Source organism: Peromyscus maniculatus, chromosome 15 (assembly GCF_049852395.1).
Source record: "Peromyscus maniculatus bairdii isolate BWxNUB_F1_BW_parent chromosome 15, HU_Pman_BW_mat_3.1, whole genome shotgun sequence".
NCBI classification, from domain to species: Eukaryota; Metazoa; Chordata; class Mammalia; order Rodentia; family Cricetidae; genus Peromyscus; species Peromyscus maniculatus.
In genome coordinates, this window is record NC_134866.1 from 836,541 (window position 1) to 861,044 (window position 24,504).

The following is a 24,504-nucleotide window of genomic DNA, read 5'->3' on the forward strand; positions in this document are numbered from 1 at the left end:
AGCGGGAGCTAATGTAAGGGAAGCAGAGAAAGCTGGGCTTTGGGGCTTTATCATTTAGTGGTGGGGATCACTGATGAAATAAGTAAGCAGAGGCAGAATTTAAAAGTCCTATCATCATTTATTTTTAAAGGGAGAACAATTTAAAGGAAGAAAGATCATAGAAAATCATAGAAAATAGAAAGTCCTGTGAGTTCTAGGAAGGTCATGGGTGGCAAGGACATGATGTGGGGGAGGGTGGATCAGCAGAGTCCGGGAAGGGCCCTCCTGGGGAGCTGACCCTTGAGGCTGGACCAAGGCAGGTGGGAGGGGCATAGAGAGGACTGAAGGGGCACAGGGTAGCATTATCCTTTGCCCTCAGGAAGCTCAGGAGAGCTCCCAGGGGTGGGCAAGTCATGGGTAGGCAGGGGAGACTGAGGGGACATATTCCGGACAGAGGGCGTACCCCACCCAAATCCTACCCTGCAAAGCTAGCATGGCATGAACCCTGTCTCTGCATCTGTCTTAGTGTAACCCCTGGGAACTTCTCCTTGGCTTTCTAGCCTCAAAGGCCTAGTAAGGCCCGTTACCCTCAACCTTCCCTGGCACCTGGTGGCTATCCTAGATGAGATACTGGCTCCTCTGTATCTCTCCAGCTGGCTGCGCTGCTGGGGACAGGGCCTCATCGCCATCGTTGCCTGGCATCAGCGCAAGCAATCTCCTCATCCTCTAAGTGCTCCCTGGAAGAACGGAAATCCTGCAGGGCTCCAGATGCTGGGGTTAGCCATGGGCCCTCTGAGGAGCATTTGGAGCCCAGAGCTATGCCTGGAGGAACCCAAGCCGTATTGTGGCACTTCATGTGAGCAGCAACTACTGAACAAGCCTTCAGCCACCTTCAGGAAAATGACGGGGTGGGCAAGGCCCTGCTCAGCTTTCTATAGGTGGAACAGATTTCTGGGAGCTCCGATAGTCTGGGGAGAACCAGCATCCTGCTGGTCAGCACAGGACCGCAACAGACACCAGCTATTTGATTTATTTGGTGGAGGTCCTTCTCTCTTTCCTGGGGAGTGGGTCTGGCACTGCCCCCTCCACACCCCACCCTGGTCTACGTCTGGGTTTGTATAGGGGGAGGGGTGGTCAGACCTTCAACAGGACCTCCTGTCGGTGTTTGGAGTGGGGTGGCTTAGCTGGTTGGGCTGGGTGCCTCTGCAGATAAGGCATTAACAGCACTGAGGACGCACCCTGTGGATCTGCTGACGCCTCCTTTCGGCCCAGGTGCTTGGGGTGAGGTGCCAAAGGTTCTCTATAAAGAGCCAGGGCGCCTGGCTACCACCACTTGCCCTCTGGCTGCTGAACTGCCTGTGTGTGCCAGGCCCAACCCAGCGACCACCATGGTGAGGCTTGTGCTGCCCAACCCTGGCCTGGAGGACCGGATTCCGTCTCTGGATGAATTAGAGGTCATTGAAAAGGAAGAGGCCGACTCCCGGCCCAAATGGGACAACAAGGCCCAGTACATGCTCACCTGTGTGGGTTTCTGCGTGGGGCTGGGCAACGTGTGGCGCTTTCCCTACCTCTGCCAGAGCCATGGAGGAGGTAGGAGCCGGGACCCAGGTTGGGGCATGGGTGTGGTATGGGTTGAGGCTAATGTAGGAGCCCAAGACTAACAACATGGACCAAGGATACAGGATGGACATTTTCCAGGATTCAGCATCTAAGAGGGTCACAGACAGGGAAGGAAGAGGTAGGCCAATGGTCTCACGTTAATGAGAGACATGTGTGCCTCCTTCACCATGTGAATTGGGTGGTTTATGTGGGAACAATCTCCCCCTGGAGATGAGGATGGTATGGCTAGTTCCTTGGTTGACACCCCTCCCTGAGGATCGAACACTCACCCACTTTGCAGGAGGTTACTGTATGGTCCAGTTGGAAGAGGGAGAGCTGGGATCCAAAGGATGATCCTCAGAGGACAGTGGGCATGGATGGAGCCTGTCTTGTTGGACTCCTGGCTAGTCCTGGACCAGCATACACCGAGCAGAGCTGCCACACTCAGTGACTCACAAGCTTCGGCTTGTGTGGCAGCCTTTAAAAGAACACTGGCTTCCCCAGCCAGGCCCCATGATTCCCCAGCGGCACCTCCCTTTCAGAGAGACCCAGACCCAGACCCTTGTTCCACAGCACACTTCCCGGTGACTCAGGAGGGCATAGCTGGGGCACAGAGACCACCGGTATAGCTGCCCCATAGGTTCCTACATCACAGAAACTCCTGCCAGTTGGTACTCCAGATTTTTAAAGCCCCAGCCCCACAAGGGCTGCTGCACCTAGGAAACACACACACACACACACACACACACACACACACACACACACACACACACACACACACCACAAACTCACAAGCATCCTTGAGCGTTCAGAGGAGCTTCTGCCTCCTCACCCGGAGCCCAGGCTCTGCCTTCCTGACGTGGTACTGTCAGTGGCGGTATGGGCAGGCCTGGCCGCTGTAGAAACTGGCTCTGCTGGGCCTGGGGTGTGCCACAGGTGGGGTTCCAGGCATTCTTCTCTTAAGCGGGATTCTCTGACTCAGGAGCTTTCTTGACTTCCAGTTTGTGTGGACACACACTGGCATTGTGATGGGAAGCTGTCACAGCCACCGTGCTGATGTGGAGATGTGTAGGTTGGCTGTTTATGACTCTGCCAGGACCTTTCACTCAGGCCAGGCTCCGCAGCAAATGAGAGAGCAGACAGTCCCAGGTTTTGCTATCCAGTTGACCTAAACAAAACTGGCCCAAGGCTTTCCAACCTCCTGTCCTTGGGTCCCCTCTACTTTCCCAGGGCCTGATTTGGATTATAGAGACCCCCCACAGCAAGCAGTTTCAGGTCAGAAAAACAGACCCTGGCCTTCCTCCAACTTCCACCCAGGCAGGGCACCCTCAGGCTCCCCTACATTCCCTGGCTCTGCAGGGATGTGGAGGTGCCACATGAACGGAGGGTAGGAGACAAGCATACGTTTGTCAGTTCTGTGCCTAGGAGAGAAGGGCTGGGCTGAGCCTGCCCCACAAGGAATTGTTCAGGATTTCCACAAAAGAGCTGTGTCTAAGGTCCAGGCTTCTGTGGGAATCTCATGGGGATTCCCAACACCTGAGATCATCTCGTCTCTGAGCTAACAATGCCCTGGGGACCTTGGGGTTGTGGTGCTGCCCCTGTAGGTATGTGTGCAGTGGTCTGTGGATCAGGCAGTACTGTAGACCTCCGTGCCAACCCTGGGAAGACAGGAGGGGATGTGCTGAGAAGGCTCTGGCCATGTGACCTCGGTTCCTTGGTCACACTGCTCTGAGCTTTTACTTCCTGGAGGGCCTGGGCTTAGGTTTCAGAGAGGCAGCTCAGGTAAAGTGGGGGAGAACACCTCTTGGAGGAGCCATGTGTCTTTGGGTCGCTCTGGCCTGTGTTGCCCACATCCTCCATAGGCCAGACAACCACCCAGAAGGAAGGGAAGTGTGTGTTTGGGCTAGGTGGACTCAGAAGAGCAGGACCCAGAGATGGTCCTCCTGACCTGAGGGCTGGCTTCTTGTTCCTATGACTTCTCACAAGCAGTACTATCACATGGTAGGTTTTTTTTTCTTACCTGAAACTCTGGACCCTGGCAGAGAAGGCCTGTAGGTGAGGCTAGCCTCATCTAGCCTCCAGAGGAAGCTTAAATAGATTTAGAGAACTAAGGGTCTCCCACAAGCTCTTGGGGGACAAGAGACCATGACAGGTATGAGGAGGCAAGGGGACAATGGACCTGGGTGGTGTCCCTGGGGATCCAATACTCTTAGACCGCATACCCCGATATCCTGCCTCCTGATAGTTCTCAGGTTTGTCAGCGACACAAACTTCCAGCTCAGCATGGACCACTGAAGCTGAGCAGACACGAGAAGCTGGCATCCCTGCCTCTTCTGCAGCTTTACTCTTGGGAACTCAGTCTGTCCACCAAAAATTACACAGGCCAGTCACCAACTTCCACAGTGAACCTGGGTGGGATGGACTTGCTTTGGGCCCTTTTCCTGAGGACTGTGTACTCAAAGGTAGTATAGACACACAGCAGTCCAGGGTCAGCCTCCTCGACCACTGGCACTGCATCTCGGTCCTAGTGTTCACGTGTGAAACGGAAGGAACGTGATGGGGGATACTAAGGCTGTCTCCAACACTGAGCCTACTTGGGGGCTGTACTTGGCAAACCCAAGGAGATCACTGGGCCAGTCACATGCAGAAGAATGGGCTAGCCTTGGTCAGTTGGGCCCTAATACTACTTTTTTGCACATGGAAGTTACCATATCTACCCAGGATACCCTGGACATGGTTGTCCATCTATGTCCCGGCCCTGGCTACAAGCCTTGGGCCACTGGGAGGCCACCACTCTTGTTCTGTGTCCATGTTGGGTGACATGGGTGCTGGCCCAGATGCTGCCTTCCTTCCAAGGACCAGGTTGGCCCCCACAGAATGTTCCCAGCCTTCTCCATGCATCCTCCAGTGATTCTCCACCGTGAGCCCATGACCCCCTGGTCTAGTCCTGATGAGCTTGTGTATAACCGGGTGCAAGTGTGTGCAGCACACACCGCTGCTGGAAAAAGAAAACAGGGTGGACTCCACCTGCAGCACTTGCCTCCCCCCTTCTAGCCCCTCCCCTCCTCCCCTCTCCTCTCCCCTTACTCCTCTTTCCACTCATGACTAAGACAGAACTGGGCCTTCTTCAAGCTGCACATTCCGTCTCCCTTCAGCTCCACTTTGCTATGATCTCCACTGGTGTTTCTCTCTGTGTAAACAGCAAATGCCAAGGACTCCGGGCAGCACCAAAGGCCTTATCTCTGGAGACCTTTGGACATTAGTCTTTGGTGCTCCATCCTGGAGCCCCAGCTTCCTCCTGTCCAATACCTGTATCCACTTCCTCTGCCCCCACACCTGCGGAGAGGTGGCGCATTAGCTCAGAGATGAAGATCCTATCCAGGGCTGGGACTCTGTCACCTTCCACAGAAGCCCAGGTCTTGTATCAGACTTGCTGCTCTGAGCTGGGAACACCATTTGGGCCCCACCCCAGGAACCTCCAGACTATCATCATCTGACCCACCCCCCACATGACTGGCTCCCCTGTGTGGGGCACAGCGAAAGCAAGTGCTGGCCTACCATCCTGGGTTCACTTACTTGGTCAGCCCCAGGGCCTATAGAGAAGGAGAACATCTCCCTCTCTTTTTCTCCATCCATCTGTTTCTTCCTGTGTCTGCTTCTCCTGTCTCTGCCTCAACTTGTCTCTCATCTGTCTCTGATTCTCTGTGTCTCTCTGTCTCTCATCTCTCTCCCCTTGTTTCCTTCTGTCTTTTCTTGCCTCTCTATCTGCTCTAGTCTCTTTGTTTCTGTCCCTTCTCATGTACTTCCTTCCCTCTGTCCCTCTCTGCCCCTTTCTGCCTCTTTCCTTGACTTTCTATGTCTCTGTCTCTTCCTATCTCTGTCACGTGGGATGATTGAAGCACAATCCTAATTAGTCTTAACAATAAAAACCCGGAGTCAAATATCGAGGGTGAAAGCTAAAAGATCAGAGAAGCAGAGCAGCAGCCATAAGAGATTTCTTACTTCTAATCTCAGACTGAATAGGGGGATCCTGTCTCTACAAATCTTCAGACTGAATGGGGGGAGATCCTGTCTCCACCTGCCTTATATTTTTGTCTCCACCTCCCACATGCTGGGATCAAAGGCTTGAGCCACCACTGCCTGGCTCTATTCCTCTTTTAGACTGGTTCAATCTCGTGTAGCCCAGGGTGACCTTGAACTTCTGATCTTCCTGTTTCCTCATCCCAAGTGCTAGGTGGTGGGTGTGTGCCACCACTGCCTGACCTCTATGGTTAACTAGTGGCTAGCTCTGCCCTCTGATCTCCAGGCAAGCTTTATTTGTCAGAACACAAAGTATCATACAACAGATGATTGGTGCCCTGGCCTGGCAGAGATAAGGCTGCATCCTGAGTGGTGTTGGGATGTTGTGATGTCTTCGTGTTCTCCTGTGACAGGCCCTGGAGTCTGTGCCAGAGACACCTGGGCACGAAGGGATATGACATGTATGGGACCGTGGTGGGCTCACAGCTTTTTTTCTCTGGACCTTTCCCCAGAGACTGACATGAGTTCTAGCAGGACAGGATCCCAGGTCAGTGGCTAGAGGCTCTTAAGTATTGAGGGGAGTCCAGGCTGCTCTCGACTCTGGGTTCTTAGGCCATGGCTTCAGCTTGAGCTTTGTCCCCATACAGCCTCACTGAGACCTTCAATAGAAGCAGTGGCAATTCTCAGCCTCAGTTCTCTCCCTGTGTTCTTCTAAAAAGAAGGAATGTGATGATGTTGGGGGTAAATGCATATGAAAATTCTCCTAAGCCTGGTGATTTCTCCATGTCTATCCTTATTTTAAAACAGTGCCCAAGTGCTTAACTGTTTAGTCTGTCTGTTGTCATGAGGCACGTTCTGGGATAGGTCATCTTCTGTCTCAGTACTGTTGGTGAGAAAGCAGAACAGTGCAACCATCATGCCCCAGCACCGGCCTACCACCATTTCCAAATGGCCACACAGCAGCATACTTCAAAGGATAATTCTTAACAACTCAAAATCCGAGGTCAAATGTGATAGCTAAAGTGTCCCTCAGGTGAGAGGGAATTGTGATGGGAAGCTTGCCACTGTAGGTATAGAGAGGGCTTCATGCGTTTTCTGCTCTCAGCTTCCCTGTGTGAGAAAAAGATGCTTCTTAAAATGTACCTCTTTGCCATTTTTAAACGTCTTGTTCAGTGGCTTTAAGTACATCTGAGTGTACAGTATCACTACTGTCTATCTCTGGAACTCTCATCCTCTCCAACTGAAAATGTCCTTGTTATCACCACCCCATACTGCTTCCTGCCCCCGCAACCTCCGTTCTATGGTTTCTGTGAACATGTCATCTCCAGGGACCTGTATGGTAGACCATTTGGGCTTTTGGTGACTGGCTTTTGCCTAACTCAACAAAATCCCCCATCTTCATCCCTGTGTTGAAATCTCACTGTACGGATGGGTCATGATGTGTTTATTCACTCAGCCACCGAATGGTGCTGCTGTGAATACAGGCATCGAACATCTCGTTGGGGCTCTGCTTTCTCTTGGGTTCCTAGAAATGGAATTGCTGGGTCATGTGGTGGTTCTATGTCTAATTTTTTTTCCAGGAATGACCCTATTGCTCTCCATGATGGTTGCACTGTTCTGCTTTCTCACCAACAGTACTGAGGGCTCTAGTCTCCCCCTCTGCATGAGCTTATAATTTTCCTTTCTGCTTTTGTAGTGTGAGGTAGTATCTCATAATTCCGACTTAACATTCTCTGCGTGCTGAGTGATGTGAACATCTTCTCAAGTGTTACTAGAATCTGTGTGTCTTCTCTGGGTCAACATCTCTTGGGGGTTTGTGAACATTTCTAAGTTGGATCTTGTTTGAGTTTTGTTCTCTAAATATTCTGAGAAATTTAATACCTCAATGGACTTGTAGTTTGCAAATATTTTTCCTATTCCACAGGTTGTCTTCTCAACTCTGTTGGTAGTGGTGGTTGTTTTCATTCTTTTTCTTTCTTTCTCTCCCTCAGTCCCTCCCTCCCCCTTCATTCCCTTTCTCTTTCTCTCTCTCTTTTGAGACAAGGTCTCTACATAGTCCTGGCTGTTTTGGAAGTCACTACATAGATCAGGCTAGCCCAGAACTCACAGAGATCCACCTGTTAGGATTAAAGGCATGTGCCACCATGTTCAGCTCTTCACCATGCTCAGTTCTTTTCTCTCTTTTTAGATTTACTCAGTTACTCTGTGTGTATATGAGCATTCGCCTACATTATGTTTGTGTGTCATGTGCATGCCTGGTGCCCATGGAGGTCAGAAGAAAGCATGAGATCCTCTGTAACTGGAGTTACAGATGGTTGTAAGCCACCATGTGGATGCTAGGAACTGAAGAAAGCTGTCGCAAGAGCAACAAGTGCTCAATATCCTTTGAGTCTCCTCTCTAGGCTCAATACTGTTATGTGGATACATTATGTAAACTTTTTTCATTAACATAGTTCTTATAGAAATATAATTAGTACACAGGATGCCACTGAAGATTCTTTCAGGACAGAAGAGACACACTTCCTAACATTAGAGCTGGTAGGTCTGTAGTACAAAGGGTTTGCACAGATGAGGGCAATGTCGTCAGTTATTTGAGACCATCATTGTACTCACTACACTTTGAAGTAGAGAACACACACCAGTAACGGGCCTGCTTCTTCTCCTGGTTCTCCACCATCACCAGTGAAGACATCCCTTCTCATGCTGCGGACAGCCTATTTAGCGTTAGTTGACCGTGTAGTGACACACCATCCCTACAGCAGCTAATCTCAGAGGTTGTAACTCTGTTCCTCTGTTCCCAAGGCTCTGGTCAGTGAGGGGCCTGGGGCCAACTCATCCTCAGCCAGTAGACGCCCTATGTGTCTTTGGGTTACTGTCAGTGAGCAGGGTGGCACTGTCACATGCTCTGTTCTTCAAACCAGCAGGGAATGTTAACACATGTGAGGAAGCAGTGGAGACCGTTCACCTAAGGGATCCTTCCAGGCTGTGAAGTCTGCTGTGGCTCCACTCACATGGCTAACCACTGCATACCAGCCCTGTTCAAGTGTCACAGGGGTGTTGGTGGTAACTAATCGTTAGAACAAAGGTTTTGAAGTGCCTGTCCCCAGGTGGTGTCCTGACCTGTAATGACATGTCCTGCTTCTTCCCATCCAGGAGCCTTCATGATCCCATTTCTCATCCTTCTGGTCCTGGAGGGGATTCCCTTGCTGCACCTGGAGTTTGCCATTGGCCAGCGGCTACGCAAGGGCAGTGTGGGCGTGTGGAGCTCCATCCACCCAGCTCTGAAGGGCGTAGGTGTGTATCAGTGCTTCCAGCTGGCCTGGGGTTTACAGGGTCAGTCTAGTTCCTCCTTAGCTTTCATAATCAGTTCCAAGCTCTTTTTCTAACAGAGACCCTCAGGAACCCTTCACTAGAATCCATGGGAGTCCGGGTTGCAGCATCTAGGCCAGGCTACTCATAGTCCTCAGGGAACAGACAGGCCAGCAGAGGTCGCCTGAGTTCCCACAGCCCAGAGCACAAGGAAGATCTAGATGCTAGGTGAGAGCAGTTAATCCCGTTTTTTCCTAGAGCAAAAACCTCCAGGGCCAGAAGGTGGAGCTGGTAGCCTGCTCTGTCCACTCCTGCACACTCAGCAAGGACGCCCACTACTGCCCTCAACCCAGATGTGGTCACTCATTTACAAACTCTGGCTTGGGGACGGTCTCATTAAGAGGACATGGCTCACTGAGAGCTCAGAATGCAGCTCAGTGGTGTGGGCTCTCCAGCCAGGGAAGAGGAGGGCAGGGTCCATGGACAGAGAGTTCAGATGTGTTTATCCCAGAGGCCCAGTGCTGGACAGCCCATTGCACACAGAGGCCACTGATGTCGGGCCCTTCCCGCCCCTCTCATTCCACCCACGCCCCGAGTCTCTGGCTCTTACACTTCCCCTCCTCCTTTCCCTTCTTTTTCTCCTTCTTTTCACACATACTTGGATTTAGTTTCACAATCAAAAAAGCAAGCTCATGAACTGCTTAGAGGTCAGCCCGTTGTCCCAGATGCTGAGCCGTTGCCCACTATGGTCTCTGCTTGCTTCTCTCACTAGTTCTTGGCAGAGATTTTCCCGGGTCAAGTGGGCCTTCCTGAGTCGGATCCACCCGCACTGAAATTGTCAAAAAGCTGTTTGCAAGGGTTCTGTGACTACTTGCCTGGATACGTCTCTAGGGGCCACAGGTAGAGCAGGCAAGGGTGCAGAGTGCTGGGAACTTGAGCTCACTCTGAGAGCCAGGTATCAGTGGTGTCACACTTCTAGGTCCCGGCTGGGCTGTATCTGCTCTGCAGGCTGGGGAGCAGCCCCCTCCCCGGGTCCTACTGTGTCCCTGGGGTGGGACAGCATAGATGGGTATCCATGCACTCACCTGCTAGAGATACCTGTGCGCCCTCCACAGTGACATCCCTCCCCACAGGCATTGCCTCCATGTTCACATCCTTCATGGTGGGCCTGTACTACAACACCATCATCGCCTGGGTCATGTGGTATTTCTTCAACTCCTTTCAAGAGCCTCTACCATGGAGTGAGTGTCCACTCAACGACAACCGGACAGGTGAGCCCTTGGCCCTAGACAGTGGAATGCAAATGCCATCCCCGTCTCTGTCCCATCTTGTCTCAAAGTGTCGCAGCATGGTGTGTGGGTTCGTGTGGATCTGTGGAAAGAAAAATCAGAGGCATCTTAAGAGTGAATGTAGCCTTTTGAGGATGCAGGAGGATCCAGTCTCTAAGAACTGAAACACTTTCCCTTTGCCCAAAGCTATTTTATTTTTTCTCTATATTTACACTTTAGCCAGTTGATTTCCACATGTTCAAAACAACATGAAAGAAGCTCCCAAAAATACAGTGCCAAGTACAAATTCATCAAGTACCACAGTTTTCCGGGTTTCCTGAACCAAGTTTTGCATAGGCCTTTGTATACTTGGCAGACTCTGAGACAAGATTCACACAGGGCAACAAGAGAAACAAAAGGTGTCTGCTAAACAAAAGACGGATTAGGACTAGGTGCTCCTCTCTGGAGCCAGGCCAGGTGTAGCCCAGTGGGAGTGCAGCCACACCATCTGACATGCTGTAGCTTGTAGAATGGAAGAAATCATACCTTGTGACCAGATATCCTTTCATTTTGTAAGAACTGAATGTTTAGAGACCAGAGTTAGCAAAAATCAGAGCATCTCTAAGGCAACAGAATATATAAAAAATCATGTTGTAGGGCTAGGGAGATAGTGTAGTCAGTTTAAAGTGCTTACCATAAAAGCATGAGGACCTGAGTTCAATACCAAGAACCCATATAAAAAGTCAAGCACGTGTCACCTGTAATGCCAGTGAGCTGGGAAAGCAGAGACAGGAGGATTCTAAGGCCTTGCTGGCCATCCAGTCTAGCCTAATTAGTGAGCCCGGGTCTCAGTGAGAAATCCTGCTTCAAAAAATAAGATGGATAGCTCCTGAGGAATGACACTCAAAACTGATCTCTGAATCAATTTTGAGTGTGTTAAAGGTGTGTAAACCTTCACACACCTGAACCTGCACACATGTGAACATACATACACTTGTATACACACACACACACACACACACACACACACACACACACACACACACACACGTACACCTATTACCTCAACATTTGGGAGGCTGAGGTAAAAGGATTGCTATAGTTTGAGGTCAGCATGACCTACACTGTGAGTTCCAGGCTAGTATGGGCTTCACTATGAGACCCTCTCACAACAAAACAAAACTGAAGTCCACAGTCCAAGAAGAAAGCCTTAGACATGGTGATGTCCTATGTCTCATACTGGTCATATGTCTGAGACCATCAGGAGAAGAGCCATGGGACGTGTGCAGGTGGCTCAAGTCACCAGCCAGGGTACAAGTCCCTGTAGGAGACCTTCTGCTTCCCTTCAGCATGCTCCCTGGGTCTCTGCACAAAGAGGCCCCTCTGCCACAAGTGTCCTTTGCCACCCCTACCTTATCAGGCCCCTCTCCTCTGGAGACAAAGAGACACAGATCTTTGCCTGTGATCTATGGGACATGTTTGGCTCACAGAGATACACACAGCTGCAGAGGGACATGAGCAGCCTGTTTGGTAACCATTGTCCTGACTGCCACAGAGTAGTTCTGAGGATTCACAGGAACCCTCAGAATGGGCTCCTTTTGGTCAAAGGACAAGCCCTCCCCAGGATCTTGGTTGGTCTCTTACAGGAGAGCCCCAGTTGGTTCTTTGAGGTGCCCATGGTAATATGAGATAACATGGAGTTAGATTCAATGAGCATGGCCATGGCCACAGAGTCCCAAAGACCATCTGCTGCTTCAGTGGTGATAGGGGTCTTCCAGGGGTCAGGGAGGAGCTAGTGCTCAGAGGCCTGGGCCCACACCAGGGCCCAACAGTGTCTCTTAGCAGACTTCACATAGATGAGCACCTATGTACAAACAGGTATATATATGCACATATATGAGAGTTTGTGGTATGTGGATACAGGTGTGTGTGTGTGTTCATGAGTTCTTATGTGTATATGTGAAGCTATATTCATGTGCACAAGTGTATTCCTGTTGTGAATGCTTCAGACACCAGCTAGGTGTCTGCCACTTAATGTTTCCTGCAGCCATTTTCTTTGGTTTATTCCTGGCTTGTCCCCGCTTTTGACCCACAGCTTGATGTGTGTGCTCATCTGCTTCCACAGGCTTTGTGGAAGAGTGTGCCAAGAGTTCTCCTGTGGACTACTTCTGGTACCGAGAGACTCTCAACATCTCCACTTCCATCAGTGATTCAGGCTCCATCCAGTGGTGGATCCTGCTCTGCCTGACATGTGCCTGGAGTGTGCTGTATGTGTGTATTATTCGTGGCATCGAGACCACTGGAAAGGTACAATGCGCAGCTGAGCATGTAGCCTCTTGCCACCAATCTTGAGGGTCGTCTCTCCTTACACACACGAGGCCTAAGTTGGAGGCCAGTTGATTCTGTGCTGTCTGAGATGCCTTTCAGGCACACACTGTAAAATCTAAGATTAATCCAAGATCTCTCTCCAACTGAATCAGATAGTAAGAGAAACTGGAAAGTAGAAGAGTGAGGCCCAGTCTCCCCTGCACTGAGTTGGGGTGACCTTGGCAGGGGGAAGGTCTGCCTTGTTTTCCGTATCTGACCTCTGACTATATCCCACGTGGTGTGTCCCTACTCTGCTCTCCCTCATAGGCTGTGTACATCACCTCCACTCTGCCCTACATTGTGCTGACCATCTTTCTCATCCGTGGCTTGACTCTGAAGGGTGCCACCAATGGCATTGTCTTCCTCTTCACACCCAATGTGAGTCTCTGCCATCAACCGGCGGACTACCCCAGGGCTTCAGAACCCGTGGAAGAAGTCCACGCTTCATTCTCTTGGCTTCAAGACAGCTCCTTTCTATATGGTGATAGCCAATTGCCTGACGCCCAGGCCAATGCCCTGGCTCAGAAGGGCCTGGCAAGGGGTCAGCCTACTCATGGGCCATTAACATATGTACCCTGGGTGAGGATTGTTGGGTGGCTTGACTTTTTTCCTCTGTGTAGAATGACATCCACTGCTGGGGAAGGGGCTCACTTCTTCCCTAGTGGAGGGTATGGCCTGGTCCCTGTAGTCACAGCTGAGTCCCTGTATGCAGATTACAGAGCTGGCCAACCCGAACACGTGGCTGGATGCAGGTGCTCAGGTCTTCTACTCCTTCTCACTGGCCTTTGGAGGCCTCATCTCCTTCTCCAGCTACAACCCTGTGCAGTGAGTATGGAGTTGGAGGGAGGGCCCTCGGGGATAGGGGTTGTGGGGCCCCTAGGAGCACCTTGGTGCTGGAGTCTCAGTTTCCCCGTCAGAGCCTGAGGAATTCTGCTGTGCAGTTAAGAAGGAAAAGGAGGAAGGTGCCTTCCAAAGCCCAGCACCCAGCACCGGTGTTGGCCAGTGTGACTCAGCAGTTGTCCTCTGACCAGTCCTGTCTAAGCACAGAACAGGGCTGGCAGGAAAAGCAGGTACAGGCTTTGAGAGGCTCTCCCCTGGCTGGGTCCCTGGATGATCTCTGCTGCTTGGTCTAGTATGCTCCCTCCTCCACTCCCAACTTGATGCCCACATTGTTCCCAGCCTGCCTCAGGACTCCAGGCCCCAGGTATATTGGTGCCCTCAAAGCCCACCCTGAACCCAGGTCAGATCCTGAAGGCTGTGACCCTGCCAGCTTCAGCCATGCATCCCTTCCTGACACCTTCTGGAAAGGTCCTAAGCTATGAAGAACCCCCAACATCCAGGGAGGATGAAGGTGCTGTTTATTGTCTCCCACAAAGGCTTAGCGAGCACCAGCCTGGCTCGGTGCAACCAGACCTGTCCTCTGTGACCAGCAGTGGGTCAGGGAAAGCAGTGGAGTCAGGTGGTTTGGGGTGATAAGCCCAAGAGAGAACAGCCAGAGCTGGGCAGGGAGTGGGTGGAGGATCCTGGTAGATCAAATAGAATTTCATAGGCTCAGGGTGGGCAAGCCCAAGGAGAGACTCAGGCATCAGACAGAGGTAGAGCAGAGACTACCTCTGTCTGATGCCTTGGAGGGTGTGGCCCGTGGTCTGGGAGCACAGGCCCTTCAGAGGATGTGCTGGAGTTGGGTGGATGGGGAGGTGTTCCATCCAGACCATGCCTTTTAGTCACTGACTGATGGGCCCCAGGCTTCAGAAGGCCTCCTCCGGTGCCATGGAGAATGTTCTAGAAGGTAACCCTGGAAGTGCTGCTGCAGGTGGAGCCTGAGGGGATCTGTGGGTGAATTATTTTTATGACATTTTTTTTACAGTCCTGTCAGTTTGTAGCAGCCAGGCTCAAAATGTCAACTGTTAACTCATCACAGAGACCGAGAGGACTGTTCCCTCTCACATGTGTGTAAATAATCAGTCAGTAGATTGTTATAGGTCACACGAAATATAGAACACTGGGCTGCAGACAGATACTACACGTGTGTATACTTTAAATTCTGGCCTGACAGCACTGGAGAATTCTTAACTCTGAAACCACATACTCTATTAGGCAGGTTTTTCTTCTTCTTTTTTTTTTTAAATTAACGTTTTTTTCCTTTATTTTACACACTGACCACAGTTTCCCCTCCTCTCTTCCCGTTCCCTTACCCCCTCCCCATCCACCCACTCCTCTTCCGTCTCCATTCAGACAGGGGCAGGCCTCCCACAGGCTTGAACATAGCATGGCACATCAAGTTGAGGCAGGACCAAGCTCCTCCCCCTGCATCAAGGCTGAGCTAGGTAATCCAGCGTGGGGAACAGGTTCCCAAAATCCAGCTAAGCGCCAGGGACAGGTCCTGATCTCAGTGCTAGGAGCCTTACAGACCAAGTCACACAACTGTCACACACATGCAGAGGGCCTAGGTTGGTTCCTTATGACATTTTTATTCCATTTGTATTTTGTGCATGAGTTCACTCACATGAGTCCGATGGCCTTAGTACATTCACACAGTTGTGGAGTCATCACCGTTATTTGTTCTAGAGCGTGTTCATGAGCAGACACTCCACTGATAGCAATTCCCTGTTTCCGCCCCTGCTTTGAGTGTTTCCTGTGGGAAGAACTGGTGGCGTGGGGTGGGTATCCTGTTTCTCACTGCCCCGATGCTTCCCTGATGTAGAGTGTGTTGGTGCCACGGTCTGATGTAGCTGGTTGACCACAGCCAAACTATGCTTACCCATCTACCTGCGGGGAATTGGCTTCCACTTTTATAATTGTGATGGTGCTTGTGCCGCATGTGCTGTTGCTGTGCTCTGGTGAATGCCTTGGAGGAGACATGCCAGTCTGCCACTCTCATGCCTCTTCATGACCAGCCATCTCAGGACCCACCAGGCAGATCTCCACAGCACTGTACCACAAGTCCCCCCCGGCTGTGCAGGGTGGCCTCAGTTTCCCTTCCTTGCCAACTTCTGTGTTTGTCTGTGTGTTGGGGGCAGTCTTCCTTTCGGGCGGGATGTCGTGCTGCAGTTTGACATGCACGTTTCTGGTGGCTTGTGTGCTCTGCTTTTGACACAGCACGGGCAGCGTGATGACGGCTGCGCTGGGGGTTGGGGTCAGAAGACCGGAGTAAGAAGATCAGGGTATGTTCAGGGTGTGCTGAGTGTCTCCAGAGGATCCAATCGGAGTCAGTGTGGGGTTGAACAGGGCCAAAGCCTTGGGTCACCCCCCAAGCTGTGGCCACATCTTCCATGACCCTGAGAGTCAGGAATGAGCAGCTCTGTGCTGTGTCAGAGCATAAAACCGGGGCTCTCGGCTGGTCAGAAATACATCTGGAACCTGACGCTAGGACATTTCACCCTGTGCTGTGGGTGAGCATCCATCCTTCTGAGGCTCACAGACTCTGCAAGGCCAGATGGCCAGCGTGGCTCTACTCTGCCCCAAATGCCAGCCAGAATGGTCAAGTCCCATCTGGAAAATTCTAGGATCTCTTTTCCTTCTTTTTATCTCGGGCAGGTAGCCCACCCAGCCCTGCATTCTCCCAGCCTTGGGACTATAGACTGAATTGCTTTCATAAATACTAATTCATAATTGCTCTTATAAACAAAACACTATGGCTTAAATAAGTAAAACCTCATCTTTAAAGAGGCCTGGGTTGGGAGATAAATTTCAAGCTGTAGAGAACCTGACTTGGCCTCCTTCTCTTGCCCATGGGGACTCTGCACCTGGTAGTGAGAGGTCAGGACCTGTCCCTTCTGTGAGGCTGACTGCTTGCCTCAGGCCTAAGGTGGGATTTGATTCCAGGAATCTCCAACTCTTGTTATCCTGGGCTTTCAGAGGGTCTCCATAACCGTGCTCTGCGTGGGTGGGAAGATTAGGACACGGTAAAGAAGACAGCAGCTTGGTTCAGGGTCAGGACACAGCCCTCTGGTCACTTTGAGTTCTCAGTGCCCACATGTGCCCAGGTGACAGGACCTGGGTAGCCTTTCAGTCATCGGTGAGCACTCAGGAACCCAGTCTTAGCCCTGGACACACTGGTTCTGCTGTGCTGCGTGCTGACGCCCAGCCAGGGGACGCACGTGAATCAGCTGTGAATCAGCTATGCTGTCCTGTGGTGACGCCACTCTTGTCCCCAGCAACAACTGTGAGAGGGACTCCGTGATCGTGTCCATCATCAATGGCTTCACCTCTGTGTATGCAGCCACCGTGGTGTATTCCATCATTGGCTTCCGAGCCACCGAGCGCTTTGACGACTGTGTCAACACGTGAGTTGCCACCCTAGCACCTTGGGCTGTACCCAGAGGGCGTGCACGTAGACCCCACTCCTCTCTGCCCAACCCTTGCCGGCTCAGCCTTTGGGAAGCTCCCACCGAGGAGGATGCACAGCAGCCTTTTCACCTCTCCCAGGAACATCCTGACTCTCATCAATGCGTTTGACCTGCCCGAGGGCAATGTGACTGCCGAGAACTTCGAGGCCTTTCAACAATGGTGCAACGCCACCAATCCCGAGGCTTACGCACAGCTCAAGTTCCAGACCTGTAACATGAACTCCTTCCTTTCGGAGGTAGGTGTGGGTAAGGGGAGGGATCCTCTTTGGTCTTTGTGAGTCATACACAGGGGTTGCTCAGTTAGCATCTTGCCCCCAGAAGTGGCAGAAGTTAAAAATCAGGCAGGGGGAAGGAACCACTGTTAACCAATCATGACCCTCCTGGCACTGGCAGGACTTGACTCCTCCAGCCTCTCAAATCAATTATAACACCCCTGCTCCTCCCTCTACCCTTCCCATGCTCCCCCTCATTCTTTCTCAGATTCATGGCCTCTTTTTCTTTGATTGTTTTATATACATGTATGTATAGCATATCTGTATTATATGTATATGTGTATGTGTATGTAATAGATACATGTGTATATATATATATATATATATATATATATATATATATATATATATACATACAACCTGCTTAGTCCGTTTACTGTTGCTTGTATGGATGGATATTATTTCAGGGATGATCAGGTTGTTCCAATACTCTTGGTATTGGATAAGTATCTAGGGGGCTTATCTTTGGGGAATTCTGATTCTCCTGCTCTCAGCATTCCTTAGTTGCCTGTAACTCTTTGTTTAGGGGTGCCTGCCTCCTTTCCCTCTCCCCTCAAGTGAGATTTAGATTCCCCCCTATCTCATTAGCATGTCTATTGGTGTTGTTCTTGTTTGGGTCTTGTTTAGGCAGGTGTCATGGGTGCTGCTTCCTTGTCATAAAAGGCAACACCACAGCTGTTTTCCTGGTCCTCCGGCTCTTACATCTTTCTGCCCCCTCTTTCATAATGTTCCCTGAACCTTGGGTACAGAGTTGTGTTGTAAATGCATCCACTGGAGATGGGTACCCAAGATCAGTTGTTCCCTGCATTTTTGTCAATTGTTGTTTTCTGTTGGGGTCTCTATCTGATGCAAAGGGAAGTTCTGAGTGAAGAGAGGTGAAGACCACAGTTATCTGTGGGTATAAGGATAGATACTTAGCATGTAGTTAGGAAGTATGCCAGTTTAGTAAAGTAGCATAGGTTCTTCTTTTAGATCCATGACCTCACTAGTCTGGGGAGTTGGCTTAGTCCAGTGCCAGGCATGATTTCCCTTTTGAACGGGCCTTCAGTCCAGTTCAACAGCTGGTGGTTAATGCCAAGAGATGAATGCCGCCATTGAACCTGTCGCTGTGGTTCACAAGCTGAGGAGGACCATGGTTTGTTTTCTTCACTTGGCAGCTTGCTCGGTACCTTTGGTGCTGTGAAAGCTGGTCCTTAGGGAGGAGGTTTTCAGGTCATATCCAGCTGGACTCCTCCGAGTCCTGTGTCCAAAGTGCATGGCATCTTCAACAATAGGGATTTACCTTCAGCCTCTGGGAAGCAGTCGAGGGAGAGGAAGGGAGGGACAGAGAGCTCAGACGACCTTGTGTGTTGCTGCAGGGTGTGGAGGGCACAGGCCTGGCCTTCATTGTCTTCACGGAAGCCATCACGAAGATGCCCGTGTCCCCACTCTGGTCAGTGCTCTTCTTTATCATGCTCTTCTGCCTGGGCCTCTCGTCCATGTTTGGGAACATGGAAGGTGTGACTGTACCCCTTCAGGACCTCAATCTCATGCCTAAAAAGTGGCCCAAAGAACTGATGACAGGTATGTGTGACGCCTACTGTCTACGGGAGACCTGCTTATGTTCCTCATGGCGGTGGTGGGTGCAGCCCTGGGTTGAGCAGCCTTGAAGCCACAGCTCTGCTCCCTGTCTGGCCACAGGCCTCATCTGCTTGGGGACATATCTCATCGCCTTCATTTTCACACTGAATTCGGGACAGTACTGGCTCTCCCTCCTGGACAGCTATGCTGGCTCCATCCCTCTGTTAATCATCGCTTTTTGTGAGATGTTTGCTGTCGTCTACCTGTATGGAGTGGACAGGTAGGAGGGGCAGCTCTGTGGCAACAGGCCATCTTCAGCAGAAAAGCTGAGTTGCAGAATCCTTGCTAAACTGGGCCAGCCCAGGAGGGATGAGGGAGGTAGGCATGCCATGGCACAAAGCCTTCACTATTGTGCAAGTGAATGTAGTCTTCCTTCACAGGAGTGGGCTGGCATTGGCCTAGTCCTGGAACTTGGTTCAAGAGGTGGAGAAAGGCAAGAGGATGAAGGGTTAGCCTTGCTGAAGTGATGCCTCCTTTCTTATTAAAAGTGATCTAAGCTGTACCTCTAACTCCCAATAGTCGCTGATACCTATGCAAAGACAGGAATTTGTAGGTGTACTAGAAACTGACTTGTAGTAACTTAGGGTGTGGAGAAAGAGCATGCAAAAGAAAATTCAGACACGTCTGGTTACACAACTTTATATATATATATATATAATCTAACTCTAAATATAGCCTTCAGTCTGGGGCCCCAAGAGCAGCACTGGGACCAGAACAAAGGTAGGGAGAAGGTGGGAAGTGAGGGAGGGGAGGGGATTCGCGCAAGGCAGCAGGACTCAGGCTCTGTAGGACATGGACTTCACATGTCCTGAGGCAAGATGGTGCTATTCATCTACTTGGGGTCTACATCAGGGGTACCTCTGGAATTGTGACTAGGCCCTTCAGCAGCTATCTAAAACTCAGGCTTGACCCAACATCTCAGGGCATCATTGCCATTGCTGGGCAGGGATTTGGGAAGCTACATCTTCAGGAGAAGCTGTATTTCCACCACTCTAGAATGATCTGTCAGTAGTTGTTAAAATTAAGTTGATGTAAGCCCTTTGCTGGAGGTCCTATTCTGGAAAACCCATTTCAAGTCACTGAAAAATGAAAGTCCACATGGGACATGGACAAGGTTATGTCGGCCCAAGGGAGACCTGATTCTAATAGGCTGAGGAAGCAATGTGGAGGCTGAGGTACACAGGGCCAGCCATCTGACTTTTGTGATGTTTGGGGGCATCAACAAGGAATGTGTCAACTGAAACGTGGTTGTGGCTAGCACATGCACAGTGGTCTGAATGCCACAGCACTGTGAGTAGCATGGGGAAGTGATTGCCCAAGGATGTGAAGAAAGGCCGTCACCGTATGTCTCATTCTGATCGTAATAAATAAATTCTGATCTGTCTGCTGAAGGGAGTTCTGCCACAGAGCAGGCTTTGCGCAGGTCTTGTGGGCATCACCTAACTACACAAGGGCTGCTCAGGAGGGAGCCAAGTCTGATGGCCCACTGTCCTCATTGTCCATGACAGAAAGTGGGTGAGGATAGGAGACCTCTGGTGATGAACTCCCATCAGTGTGCTGTGGAGATTCTAAGAAGCTTGAGAGGTAGATGCTGACAACCTAGGACCCCTCTACTCAGGCTCATCTTTGCCTGCAAAGTTAGAGGACCTTATCAAGGGAAGGGAAGGCACAATATCCCAAGATGACAACCATTGTCCAAGATAGAGAAAACTGGCCAGCCATCTGCCTTCATGCCACCAGTGACCCTGTCCTCTGTCCTCTGCTGCAGGTTCAACAAGGACATCGAGTTCATGATCGGCCACAAGCCCAACATTTTCTGGCAAGTGACATGGAGAGTGGTCAGCCCACTGATCATGCTGGTCATCTTCCTCTTCTTTTTTGTAGTTGAGGTCAACAAAAAGCTCATGTATAGCATCTGGGATCCTGACTATGTAAGTGCCCAGGCAGTGGCTGGGTGGAGAGGGAGGAGACCTGAGGGGAAAGAGGCAGGCAATGGGGCACATGGGCAGTGGAAGGTGAGATCATGAGGATTTGCAGACCTCTTCCCCATCTGTTCACTGTGTATCTCTCCCCAGGAGGAGTTTCCAAAACTGCAGAAGGTCCTATATCCCAACTGGGTGTATGCAGTGGTGGTCATCGTGGCCGGGGTGCCCAGCCTCACCATCCCCTGCTTTGCCATCTACAAGCTCATCAGAAACCGTTGCCAGAAGTCTGGGGACCAACACGGGCTGGTCAATACGCTGTCCACAGCCTCTGTGAATGGGGACCTGAAGTACTGAGTGGGCTTAGCCGGTATAAGGCAGAAGATGGTGTGTGGAGGAGGGCAGGAGGCAGGACCCTTGGGGGAAGCGGGCTGTAATGTGTGTGAATGTGTGAGTATACATACATGTATTCATATGTCACACAGATGTGTACACAAGTGTTACACAAACATGTGGGATACATAGGCATGTTTATGTGTATATAGCAGTTGCACACATGTATATATAGATGTGTATGTACATATGTGGTACATATGCACAAATGTGTATATGTGTAAGTATGAGTTTGTGTATGCATGTTGTGCATACACACTGGGAGGTGCCTATATATTTGTGTATACATGTGTATATGCACATGGGTATTATCTGTATGTTTATATATATGCTCATGTGTTAATACATATGTGCACACATGTATATATATTCACACATGTACATCTATAGACATGTGTATATAAATATATAAACATGCTCTCATAAACCTATGTGCATACATGTATGTGTGTATCTTCACATGTGAATTTTGTGTATTGTATATGTACATGCATGTACATGTATATACACTTATGATTGTGCATTGCATACAGATATGTGCACATGACTATGCTATCTTTGTACAGATGGCACACGTGTGAAAATGTTTTTACATGTTCATGATAGAAGTGCCTACCACTCTGGTCTGGTTGCCCTCAGCTTACCCTCATTATAGGGCTTAGACTACCATCTGGGGACAGACAAGGCTCAGGACCCACCTTGTGCTGCAAATTCCTGGCAGAGAGCCAAAAGTGAAGCTGTGGAGGCCCCAGGCTGGTCCCCTTCCCTCTGAGTAGGAGTTAGGAGGTGAGGCTATGCCGCTGGCCTGGCTCCTGGGCACATTGTCCCTGCCCACTCTCAGCTGATCCCCTGCCCCTTGCTGTGAGTGCTGGACAAGGCCCCTGAATTGGAAGTCTGGGCCTTTCTGCTCCTTAAGAAGAAGTACAGGAAGCTGGTGGACTAGCAAGGCTGAGAATTGTCTCAGTCAGAACTGGCACACCCTAACCCTGAATGCCTGCTTAATCATTGGTTACTGAACAGGCTGCTGAGCAGCCAAGCTGACTCTCCCTTCTCTGCTGAAGTGGGAGCCACCCTGTGCACTTCTGAAGAGGGCATGAGCCTGTAAATCTTTAGCCAAATGTTGGGAAAGGAGAATTACAGGGTAACTCATCTGTGGCCACTGTGTTGAGGACTCCAAGAGTCCTGGGCACCCTGGTGACTGTGAAGCCTAGAAGTCCTCCATCTTGCAGCAGTCTGTAAAGCCACAGAGGGCCATGCCTGTCCCTTTCCCCAACAGGCTGGTTGTTTCTGGGTTCACATCCATTCTCAGTCACAGGTACTTGGGCCTTGGAATGTCTATTGCACCAAGCTACTGCCCTTCTCTTTCCATGGAAAAGACCAAATTTAAATAGAACTGAACTTCCTGAAAATTCTCACAAACAAGGTTGAGAAACTGTGTGGGCCCCGATATCATGTACGTTCTTCCTACTTGGTGACACAGCCACATTTCACCCACCACAAGATGCAGCTCCTATAGTTGAAACATGGAGTCCTCTAACCTGGCACCCTTCTATACTCACTGATCACCTGGATGCGGTGACCTGAAGAACCATGCAGAGGCAGAGGAAGGTGGTTGGGGGATATGAAGGGTCCCACACTAGTAGTTTCAGTGGGTCCCACCTGTGGGCCTCTGAAGCCTCATCTGGAAAAATACTGATTGGTGCCCATCAATACATGCCCTGTTGTGTGCACACTGAGGGTTCCCATGTGGCCCTGTATGGCCTGGATGGAGGTGAGCCAAATTGTCCGCTATCTTTGGTCCATGATTTATGTTTAGGTCTTGTGTCTCTGTAAGTGTGACAGAAATCCAGGTTGGTTAATGGGTCCAAAGTACGTCTTTCTCAATAAAGCACTCCTATTTTATATTCTTGGGTTAAGAGTCATTATCAGGCATAGAAGTCACTCAGACTAATCAGGGCCCATGGCAGGCACCAAGAACTTGCAGGAATGCAGTGGTCAGTAGGTACAGCCCTACCTCTCAGACAGCTCTGGATTGGAGGATTTCTCTAAGGAGGCTCCTACAGCCCAGAGGGACAGACTAAGACAACACTGTGGCAGTGTAGTCTCACACACTCTATGGCCTACTGGCAGATGACCAGAAGGCCTTTGGACTTGGGACACAGGGGCTGCATGGGAATGAGGTCGGCTGGGAACAGAAGTGGTAACATAGGAGGAGTAGGAGGAGAGAGAATCACAGAAACATGCTCAGCATGGGGCGGGGGTGACTTCAAGGGGGTGCATCCCCTACCCAAGACCCTCCTCCATACCCTCCACATCCTTCTGGTCCTCGTCTCTTCTCAACCTTTTATTCACTTTGCCACCATGCTCAAAATAAGATCTCCTATAAATGCAGTTCCTAGAGCCTAGGATTCTGCAGCCTGCATACTTGGAATTGTGGCTGCATAGTTGACAGAACAGTGTCCAGGAAGATAAAGATTACAGGCCCCAAGGGCCAAAGATGCCTTTAGCCCATCCCCAGAGAAAAGCATTGTGTGTGTGGGGGGGAGTGGGGGGGAAATCTCAGAATCTGAAGAGCATCACAAACGTGTGTATGGTAGCGTCATTTGGTCCTGCCCAGCTACCCCAGACAACATTGGGGCCACTAGTACAGAGGATAGAGGTGAGAAGAAGTCTTTCAAACCCCTGCACATGAAGAAGAAGCATTCTGTGCCCACACCTCAAAACTCTCATTCATAGAGAGCTGTGGACTATACTCAGCCAGGGTCATCTATGCTGTGCCAAGGGTCTGGAGCAGGTGCAGCCTGGGGGTGCAGATGGGGTTTTTCCTTGACAAACTCAAAACACGGAGGTTTTAGAACTTGCCAAAAAATCCACAGACACCTGAAAAATAGGTGTACTTGAAGAGTAAGCACTTGGTAGGCCCTCCTGGCTTCATGTCCCAGGAGACCATGTCCAACACCCACACAAGGCAAGGTCAGCTCCTCATAGCAGCTGCCCTGGGATGGCCCAATAGGACTGGTACAGTGGATGTGTAGTTAGACAGTGGTGTGCATTCTGGGAAGAGAACCCAGAGGACTTCAGGACGTACTGGGAAAAGCAGCAGGTGTAGGCTGTGAGCTCGAAGTCCACTCACAGACCCTTCATGAGAGAAGACTATGGGCAGCTTGGGCTGCTGAGGCCACTGGGATGAGCATCATAGAGAGAGTAGCAAGCAGCGTCCTGGCACATTGTTTTGGACCACAACACTCCTGTCCACATAAGCTTCAAGGTGTCACCCTGGAGGGAGAGGAGGACACTTTGGGGTCTGCTCTGCTGTCTCTTAGGAAAGTGAGCATGCATTACTTATATCCCAGGCTTAGTTACAGAATAAATAGGTTCAATGGCTATCTGAACCTGACATTCTGGG

General features: G+C 50.6%; 1 protein-coding gene across 1 annotated transcript; it reads left to right on the forward strand.

Moving 5' to 3' along the window:
- The first annotated feature begins 1,287 nt into the window (after nt 1-1,287).
- Nucleotides 1,288-23,012, forward strand: Slc6a19 (solute carrier family 6 member 19). Its single transcript, XM_006990011.4, has 12 exons — nt 1,288-1,569; nt 8,752-8,892; nt 10,041-10,178; nt 12,301-12,482; nt 12,810-12,920; nt 13,255-13,367; nt 16,700-16,828; nt 16,971-17,127; nt 18,522-18,726; nt 18,844-19,003; nt 20,552-20,714; nt 20,859-23,012. The coding sequence occupies exons 1-12, from the start codon at nt 1,368-1,370 to the stop codon at nt 21,060-21,062; spliced, it is 1,905 nt and encodes a 634-aa protein (XP_006990073.1). The 5' UTR covers nt 1,288-1,367; the 3' UTR covers nt 21,063-23,012.
- Nucleotides 23,013-24,504: the final 1,492 nt, after the last annotated feature.